The following is a 10,634-nucleotide window of genomic DNA, read 5'->3' on the forward strand; positions in this document are numbered from 1 at the left end:
TTTCGAGCATAAATTGGACGGTGTTGTTCGGCCCATGGGGGCCCACCATAGGTCCCGTTTTGCTAATCGGAACCGTTGAATGTGTAGAACTCGTTGAATACTATATGCTTGTAAAAAATCGCTTTGATCGGATATCGATAGCTATCTGATCGGATTAGTTTTTTTTAACCGTTAACTATAACACCATTCTTTTTTTTTTTATACAAAACTGATTTGATCATATAGTTAGCGATATCTGACTAACGTGATATTTTATAAGCATATAGTACTCAACGAGTTCTATACATTAAACGGTTCGAATTATCAAAATAGGACCCGTAATGGCTCCTATGGGCCAAACAACATAGTCTTTAAGCTTGCCTCCGCCTGTGTAATTTATCCTCGCCTTTGTCAAGCACAGCCGCCTTTCGTCATAGGGAGTTGTCTCACAATTTGTATGAAAATAAATTTTTTATATATTTTTTTGGGTGAATAGCGGTAGCTTTTTGACTTTTTTGTAAGTTGTCAAATCAGTCCAAAATGTCCTTCAAAATCAAAAAATGATTTTTTATTAAATTATTTCACAAAAGGTGGACCTCTCATCAACAAAAAAATATTCACTAGACCTATTATTTTATACACTCTCTAAATTAAATTTATCACTAATTTTTTTTATAAATTATTATTCATAATATACAAAATTATTTATAACTTTTATTAATATTTTTATTTTTTAACATACAAAATTAACTTGCATTCTGCTCTACCTTCGATTTACCTCGCCCCTAATATAATATAGAGTAGAGACAAATTTCTATAAATCTGCTCCACACTCGATCCGTAACTATCCCTATACAACATATCAAATAAATATTCAATGTAATAGACTAATATTATTTTTTTTAAAAATAATTATAATAAACCTATCAATTCCCAAAATTCAGTTGCCACTCGTGAGTTGTAGGGTTTCCTGTGTTTTCAGCTCACCCGAAGTTTCCGGAGTTACGTACGTATATCGTTTATCACCATTGAGGCGATCCCCAAAGCATAAAGTGGTAGACAGAGACAGTATGCGATCAAAAGATCGAGAGCCTCGTGCCTTCTTCTATCTACCTTCGTAGGTTCACCACCAACTTCGATCTCCGAATTGTCATCCATAATTGCAGCACCAGGGTGCTTATTCATCGAGAAAGGTTCGATTTTGAAACGGTTTTTGAATTTTAGTTCGTTAGTTTACTATTTGTGACCTTGAATTATTTTCTGAGTAATTTTTTTTCTTCATATATTTGTTTATGTCTATATGTTCATCATTTGAATATATATGGTTATTGAATTTGGCCACTTTCTGTTAATGGAATAGGATGAAATTTTGTATAGTTAATTTGCGATTCACTGCGTTAATCAGATAAACGGGATTGTATCTTCTCTTTTTGTTCTTGATTGACATGGTGCCATGGAGGGAAATTTTTACATTATCTGAATAACTTCGGTCATAGTATTGATTTTCAGGAGTTATATGTTGGTTTTGATGTTCTTTTTAGCTGGGTCAGGGGCAGAACCAGAAATTTTGTATAGGTAAAAAAGAAAAATGAAAAAATTGTGACATGTTGTTGATTAAAATTGATTCGATGAAATTGATATAGTATTAATTAACGCGTGAAACAGTTGGAAATCATCTTATTATAAATACTGAAATACTAATGGAATAGAGAGTTAGCAAGCTGATTTTTATAGGGAACCATCTAATTATGCATTTGACACAAATATAAACATAATAATGGAATTTTCAAAAAATGGAATTACATGGCCCCCCTCAACCCCTTTGTAGTTCCACCACTTTTGTAGTTCGACCGCTGGCTGGGTCCTTTCTTCTGTAAATTCGTCCTGTGTTTCCTTATTTTCATTTTACAATAAATTAAGAGATAGATTAGAAAGAAAAAGAAAATTGTTGGTAAAGGCTCACAGAGACGGGTATATGCTTCAGAGATATTTCTGACAGACAACATATTTGTCGTTTGTGAAAGAAGTTTTCCCCTCCTTATATATTAGCCTGCTTCTTCATTTCAGGTTGCTGATTTCCTGTTACACTGTGGAGCAGAAGGTTTGTTACTTAGTAACTTGATAATAGATGACTTGGAGTTATGAGCTCATCTTTTGAACATTGTGCCAATGGTTGTGATATATGTAATAAACAGGTGCAAGAGAAATTGCTTTGTTTGAGAGGGTAAGATGCCATCTAATTATTTCTCCAGTCTAGGCACTGCATTCAAGCGGGAAGTCCAGCGGTCGATTGCAGGGAAAGAAGGTGTGCTCCAAGACTCAGTCAGAGTTCTTGTTGGCCAGGGAAAACTGTTTTTTGGCAGCACTAGGTTTTTCCATTCCTCGCCATTTTCATCATTTAGCGATCTCCATGTGCTTTTACGACCTGGAACTGTTGCTGCACAATCAAATTTGCATTTAGTAAATCGAAGGAAAAATCTTTCAGTTGTTGGAGCACTTTCCCGCACGTTTTCTATTCCGTCTGTGTCAGGGCCTTCATTTCAGGTTTGTGGGTATCACGTTGATCGCCTACTATCTGAATCCAACCACTTTCCTTTGGGCATAAAGTTTCAGAAGATGCCAATGGCAATTTGTGGTTCTAGGGCTGTATTTGGCCACTGTTTATTGAATAATTTAACTTCAAAGCTTGGGCATCTCACAGTGTCAACAAGTAACGCTGCTACGTTTTACAGCAATAAAAGTTTCGACAGCTGCCAAAAAGCCTGCATGAGTTTGAGAAATAAGGAACAATCCAACAGTTTATTTCTCTATGGATATTTCATATATAATGTCACGAAAAGGAGTGGCAACTCTATTCCATACTTGGGGTTCAGATTGAAGGGCTTCCACAGCTCATCACCTGCAAGTTCCTCTGCCAGGACTGCAGCTGATGTGTCCTTTGACAACTCTGGATGTGAGGAACAACTTGCAAGTGCTGCAGTTGCTTCAGAACAGTATGTTTTCTTCTAGAATTTTTTATTTTTATTTTTTTAGTTTTATTCCACGGATTGAAGTGAGGAATTTATTGAATGCTATGAAACCGTTGTCATGTGGTAAAGTGTGATCAAAATAGTTGCAAAATACAATGCAAATTGGCAATGACTAACAAGTAATGTGTAATTAATATATCTTGCATAAGGTAATAATAAAAATCTAATTAATTGTTTGATAAACTATGGTAATGAAGCGTCTAACGTAAGGATGGATCTAGGGGGTGTGATGGGGGCGACTGCACCACCAAAAATTTGAAAAATATCATATATTATACTAGCAAAATTTAAAATTATAAAGATTTGCACCTCCATATATACTTTCTCACCCCCATAGTGATAATCCTGGATTCATCCAGTTGATAAGGTTCCTGTTTGGGTGCCAATTTTGTTTTAGGGAGATCTTGCAGGAGCAATTTTTCCCTTTACTATAGAATTGTGAAGCCATTCTTCTAAAGACACAAATACACAACAATAACATCAACTTCATCTTCATTTAAATAAAATATTATCTTGACTCCATTTTGGTCCTCTAGTGACAAATATTTTGTCTTGTCTCTCTTCGTGTTGTAATAAAGTAGTTTATCATACGAACTTATGTTAAGGCAAGAACATAACTTCTGAACTAACTCATCATATATTGGGCTTATTTGGGAAGTTTTGGCTTTTAACCCATTTTGGGTCACATCACTTCTCACATTTTTTATCCACAAAAAGACAAAAAAGCCAAAAAATAAGCTAAAAAGCCAGCTTTTAACCAACTTCCTAAAACACCCCATTGTGTTCCCATCTATTATCACAAGTTTTGCAACACTCCTCACTACCTAGGTGCCACCACATGCCTTCATCACATGCAATGAGTTGGACTCCATGGCCAGAATTCCCTAAATATAGTAAGCCACCTCTTTGGTATCTAAGTAATCACCTCCTTCGGCTGGGAGATTCTGTTTCATTAGTCCCACAGCTCCATTCTGCCTCTCTTTCGCATCCTAAATTTGCCTCAACCGTCATGGAGCATGTCTTTGGTGGTCTTTTGCCTCCTTATGCCTACCATTAGGGTTGTACATAGGTCGGGTCGTGTTGGGTTGGGTGAGACCTCAATCCAATGTCAAATCGAAAGTCTTGTCAACCAGATCACACTTTGAAACCATCAGTGAATGGTTCTTGGTCCTGTGGCCGTTTTGGTTTAGTTTTACGGGTTGACATGCATATCATAAACCCATTGGCAAGACCTCTACAAAACACTTACCAATTAAACTAGTAGCTAAAAAAAATACAAAATCCACTTAGAAACTGAAATTATTTCCCTAAATAATGAACTAGAAAAAAATATAAAATATAAAAATTTTCATGAAGAAAAAGGAGTACAAACCCACTTACAAAATCTTTACAAACTATTTACATAACTTAAATTATCGACAAAGACAAACCAATAACCAAAAAAATTACAAAAACTGCACAAATCTTTTCCTTGGGTTTGACTGACTGAGTTGTAAGGTGAAGTCGTCACCAAATGAGGAACACAACGAGTTGATAAAGGTTTGTGAGGTTTGAAATCAAAGATTGAAAGTCTTCACCTTTAGCCTTAAGGTTTTCATCTTCAACTAAACTCACTTCAATAGGGTTTGCGTCTTCAAAGAGAGAAAGAAGGATCATGAGAAAGAGGGAGATGAGAGAGTGAGACCCTAGATGAGAGGTTCTGAGACCATGCGTGTGAGAGAGAGAGAGAGAGAGAGAGAGAGAGAGAGTTAAGTGATTGAAGTTTGAAGGGTGGAAGAGATAAGGTCTTGGAAATATAAAGTCTAATTCATAGACCTAATCAAATGGCGAAACGTGGCAAGTGTTACAACTTTTGTATTTATCAGTTTGGTTAAAGTATAATAGGTTTTCTTAGACCACACTCCACACCTACCAAAAATCAAACAAACTGGTGAATCTGGTTTGGTTCTATCCGAAGGAGTTCTTGAAATCGTCCAAAATATAGTTGGTTCAAATGAGTTGGCTCATTTTGACCAGGTGTTTCGAATTTCCGAACACCCCTGCCTGCCATATTTCCCATAAGGCTCTCTTACCCATCGGGCTGACCACCAACCCTCTATCCTCCTAAAGCCAACTCAACTCTCACCGAGTTCTCTTTTGTGGTTTGGTGCCTCCTACATGGACGATACTTATGCATGACTCCTAGAAATAGTGTACTCATCTTTCACCATGCACCAGTAACAATATTTTTTACGCTAATACTGTTACATAACTTGTCTATGATTTCTTCATTATATTTTGGTTTCTGTTATGTTTGTTACTTTTGTAAGGTGCAATCAATTTGCTCAATATGCCTTTACCTTCTATGGCCATGGACATGACCATATTAAATTTGATTCCATTCGTTGGTGAAAAATCTAAAATCTCCTGAGATATTGATTTGTGATAATAATTCAATTTTAAACAATGAATATTAATCCCAATCAAACAATCAACAACAAATCGGTACAATGATTTAATGTGAAAAAAACTACAATTGGATTCCTCCAATTGTGATAAAAAAATCATGGGTCAAGGCCATAAAACAATCTATTAAGAAAACAAAAAAGAGTTACACACGAGAACCCTTAATTACCTAGCGAATTCAGGCACAAATTGAACCGAACCCGAAGTGCTTTTTCCATCACCGTCTTCACTTTGGAATTGCTTTGTCCAATGTTAAATCCACAACGATGAGCTACTCTGGAATCCATCTGAGTGTTAGACCCGAGTTATCTGGAATCCACCAATGAACACGGCTCTCTTTTTGTGAGTGAAAGAACAAAAACAACCTTTGATGTTTGTCAATATTTAGTTCGTTGATCAATCGATCACTAGAACACTTTGTTTTTTACTCCTCTCTGAGAGTTTGGACGGATTCGACCTTAAAACGTGTAAACGGTGTACTTTATATTAAACAGAGCCTCGAAGACTGCTTGAGCGCTTACTTTACCGCTCGAGCGATGAGACTGAAGGCAGTGCTCACATATAGGCCAACCGCTCGAGCGCAACGTCTACCACTTGAGCAGTAAACATGTTTCCCAGAAGTTCAGTATGCAGGCTGAGATACTGTATGAACTACTTCACTACTCGAGCACATGAAAAACCGCTTGAGTGGTTCATCAGGGCAAACAAGGACTTCTCAAGTCAAGATACAGAACGTCAGTACAAACTCCTCTACTCAGGCACAACACGGGTTAGATTCGCATCTAAACTCTCATATCCTCACAGATACAAAAAACGAAAGCCATTACAATTGAATGGTGTTTTTGTCCAACGGGATTGCCAATTACAAAAAACCTAACAATTGGTAATCTGCTTTCATTTTAAAAATGTTTATTTGTATATTCATAGTCAAAGCATTTCATGCTTTGCAGTGATCTGCTTACTTTATGCATGAAACTGACAGTTTAGCTAAAGGTGTGTTTGGTTTATAATCGACCACATGTTCCATATATATATATATATATATATATTGTCAGGAGCTGATTTTATAAAAAAAAAAAAAAAAAATTTTGTGAAAATCTATTTAAGTCAGTATAAAAGCTGGTAGTGTTATTGAGTTTTGTCTTTATTTATTATGTTACTTTTTGACTACAGGAAGGACCTAGCAGAAAGAACACTGAAGTTAATTTCAGGGTCATTTTACTTGCCTCATCCTGACAAAGAAGAAACTGGTGGGGAGGATGCCCACTTTATATGTGCAGATGAACAAGCAATCGGCATAGCAGATGGTGTTGGGGGTTGGGCTGATCTGGGTGTTGATGCAGGACAATTTGCTCGAGAACTCATGTCTCATTCAGTAGATGCAATTCAAGAGGAGCCTAAAGGCTCTATTGACCCCGCCAAGGTCTTGGAGAAGGCTCATTCAAGCACGAAAGCCAAAGGGTCCTCAACTGCTTGTATCATTGCACTCACAGAGCAGGTTTGCTGCTTTGTGTTTAGTTGACTGCCTCTGTTATATTGCTTGTATAAGTTGCTTCTGACCTGTAAAGCTTTGATATTTGGGTTTTTGGTGGGTACTAAAAGGAGAGGACAGGGGAAGGGGGGAATTCGAGGTGTAGTTTATGTGACCTTTTCTTTCCCTTTTTACTAGGTTTCATTTGAACTGGAGATCAGTTTAACCTCTAATGGCATTGTTATGTATTTTTTAAGTTTTCTTATCCAAAGAAAGACCAGTTTATCAGTGAGTCCCGAGATTGCATTGATTATCAATTGTTTCACTGAATGTGATAAATAAAAAATGATAGTGTCATACATACGAAGAATAAACCTGAAAGCTTTCCATACCACACATGCAGTATTGAGCAATTGCATTTCAAGAGTTGGGCTTTGGACTTGAGAAGGTTGAAAGCTAACTTAACCTAGAATTTGAGACTGAACACTTTGTCAAAGCTTTGTTAAAAAAAAGGTTTTGTTCCATTTTGAATGCTCCCTTCGTATAGTAGGATCTGGGTTACCCCACTTTTCCTGGATGAAAGGAACTGAAACTCATATCTGGTTCTATTATTAGTTTTGGCCATTATAAAATCTCCTTTTGATTGTCACCTGATTATTTTTTATGGTTTAATTCTTCGGAATAAGAACAAGATAACTGGAACATCTATTTTGTGTATTTTGCAGAAACAAACTTTTAATTCTGCTTTGCTTTGCTTTGCAGGATCTGCATGCCATTAATTTAGGAGACAGTGGGTTTATAGTGGTTAGAGATGGATGCACCATTTTCCGATCCCCTGTGCAGCAGCATGATTTTAACTTCACATACCAATTGGAGAGCGGAAATGGCGGTGATTTACCTAGCACTGGTCAGGTCAGTTACTGCACTTAACTTTTGTGCTGCTCCCTTAGTGCAGAAAGTTTCTGTTTTGGTGGATTTGCAGATTCTATATTTGTGATGGCATAAATTTGGTAGTTTTATTCTAGATTGTTTGTAAGTGATGTTAATGGATCATCTATTCAATTCAATGCTCCTGGAGTTTTTATTCCCCTCTTCCCGGAACCACCAAAAGTGCCCTACTTTCTTTAGTAAGTTGCAGAGTTTTGCACTGAGTCTGTTTCTCTCGTGAGTGAAACATTGCAGAGTCTGGGATTTTATCGTCCCTGCTTGTGCAAGTGGAATCCTTGTTGGCATTGGGACTTTTTGTGAGAATTTGACATATCATGTTGTGATAATGAATTTGCATTTGTGTGTTATCTGGTTATATAATCTAATATTCTGTGGATGTTTTGAGTCATCATTCTAATTCTCAACCATTGTTGGTTTTTAAAATTCTCTCCGTTGAGTCACTTTTCCTACTTGAATGCATCGTTGACTTTTCTTGCTAGCTTCTCATTTATTCTGGAGTGACCCTGAAACTGACTAGTAGCTTTTTCCTAACCTGACTAGTAGTTCTGCTATACATTTCACACAAGAACCACAGGGTCATTTTCAATCAGCAATTTTGGTTGTATAGAAACAATTTCAGCAACTGATGTCAACCAAACAAATGCCATGCAAAGCACAGAATAGCACAATGCATGATGTCTCAGCAATTATTCAAAAATTTACCTGATTGAATATGGAATTGATAAACAACCGATGTGACCCGTGTTTGATACAGGTCTTTACAATTCCTGTTGCTCCAGGAGATGTTGTAATTGCTGGCACTGATGGACTCTTTGACAATTTGTACAACAATGAGGTTAATGCAGTGGTGGTTCATGCCATGAGAGCTGGCTTGGGGCCCCAGGTTACAGCTCAGAAGATAGCAGCGCTGGCTCGCCAACGAGCCCAGGATAAGAACCGTCAGACTCCTTTCTCCACAGCTGCCCAAGATGCTGGATTCCGTTATTATGGCGGCAAGCTTGATGACATCACCGTCGTCGTTTCCTATATTACCAGCAGCAGAAATGTATGACTCTCTCTCTCTCTCTCTCTCATGCACACACATACATCCGCATAATATAGGTAATTATTTTTTTTTATTTTTTTATCAGCAACAAAAAAAGTATTTTATTAAAAGGAGAGAAAAAATACAAACAGGAGGACAATGAGTCTGCCACAATAAATAAAAACAAAAGAACAAAGGAAATCAATGCCTCAAAACTACACGTCACACTGCTATCCAATCTCTAGAAATCAAAAGAAAGGAATCCCTTTAAATGGAGAGAAAACAGAAGCCCAAAAGGATGCCACGTGACATTCTATCCCATAACAACTCTATGTACTCGAACTTGTCCTTGAAAATCCTAGCATTTTGTTCCAACCATGCAAGGTGTTACAATTTCACAATGCTTTCGCTTTCTTGTTACAACCGAAACTCCGAAAGTCAATCAAAAGCCTTTGGGCACAAATAGCTGGAGCGACCCAACAAACATCCACCAACTGAAAAAGGAGATGCCAAAAGACCAAAACCACATGACAATGCAAGAATAAATGATCCAAAGATTTCCCATTCCACACATGATACAATATAAGTAATTAGTTATATGTTCAGTTGTACATGCCAAATCAACCTAGCATAGGAGGTAAATCTTTATTTTCTCTGATGTTTGCCTGTGTCTTCAATTCTAAACTTTCATATAACTTGTACAACATAATTTAGATATACAAATGGCATAATATCATCTGTGCACCAGACCTAAATCATCAATATAAAAATCTTAACACTAGTTGGTTTCAAAATCTTTTGACTTGATGTAAGAAAGTGATGATTCTGAAAGGTATATAGGATGCTATTGTCTCCTCACTAATGCTATTTTGTGTGTGTATACACGCTTCTGGTGTTATTGTTTAGTGGAACTTGTCTTTGACATTTGAGGTGGGTCATATACTCCCTTAATGTTGTAATAAATGATAGAAATGCATCAGTTTCTTCCTTATGTCTGCCAGCTCGATCGAAAGATACAATGTTTTGTCCCAAATTCTAGCCAAAATTCAGTCAAAAACATAAAGTAGCTCTGGATTGTGAGACTGATTTTCTTGGCATATACTTCATAGAAATCTGAGAAAGCAGAAAAAGCTTAATGAATCAGTCCTTTTCTAGAAATTGGTTCTAATGGTTGTCTATATTTGTTATATTGCAGGAGTCTTCTCCTTCAGTTTGCGAGTCTGGTTAGAGACTCTGCCAGGTTTCTTGGCTTGAATCATCAATCTGGTTGGCGTGTTCTGGTCTGATGCTTATATGTGATGAAGTTTAACCAGTCACCATTTTTGTCTTTCTTTTGCTAATGATCCTCGTGTACTCTGCACTCTTGAACCACTACTACTGTACATAAATAGATGTCAATGTATTCTAGGCATTTTTGCTAGGATGGGGTTTTAAGGTTTTGGGAACGGGGGTAGATTCTTGTTGCCAACTAATTTGACAGTGTTGTAAGAAACTCTTTATGTAAATTACTAGTATGAAACCTAGGGAATGTTGTGTTTGGTGGACACATTGAAAATGATGGTGCTAGTGGTTGTGGTAGTTTTGCTGTGGGGGGCGTGGTGGTGGTGGTGGTGGTGATGCAAACGTTGGTAAGACAGGTCAACTCATTAGATTCGAAAAACCTTTTTCTTAAAAAAGCAAAATCATGTTGACAGAATGTTCATTCTTTTGCTAACCAGGAATTTTTTTATTTTTATTT

General features: G+C 36.9%; 1 protein-coding gene across 1 annotated transcript; it reads left to right on the forward strand.

Moving 5' to 3' along the window:
• Window positions 1-829: 829 nt before the first annotated feature.
• On the forward strand, window positions 830-10,451 carry LOC114286632 (putative protein phosphatase 2C 55). The gene is made up of 7 exons (XM_028229812.2): window positions 830-1,172; window positions 2,047-2,080; window positions 2,175-2,972; window positions 6,627-6,951; window positions 7,687-7,836; window positions 8,627-8,917; window positions 10,092-10,451. Exons 3-7 carry the CDS (start codon window positions 2,209-2,211, stop codon window positions 10,122-10,124), a joined length of 1,563 nt encoding a protein of 520 aa, XP_028085613.1. The 5' UTR covers window positions 830-1,172; window positions 2,047-2,080; window positions 2,175-2,208; the 3' UTR covers window positions 10,125-10,451.
• The last annotated feature ends 183 nt before the right edge of the window (window positions 10,452-10,634 follow it).

This window comes from Camellia sinensis, chromosome 6 (assembly GCF_055761805.1).
Source record: "Camellia sinensis isolate YWXY chromosome 6, ASM5576180v1, whole genome shotgun sequence".
In the NCBI taxonomy this organism is placed as follows: Eukaryota; Viridiplantae; Streptophyta; class Magnoliopsida; order Ericales; family Theaceae; genus Camellia; species Camellia sinensis.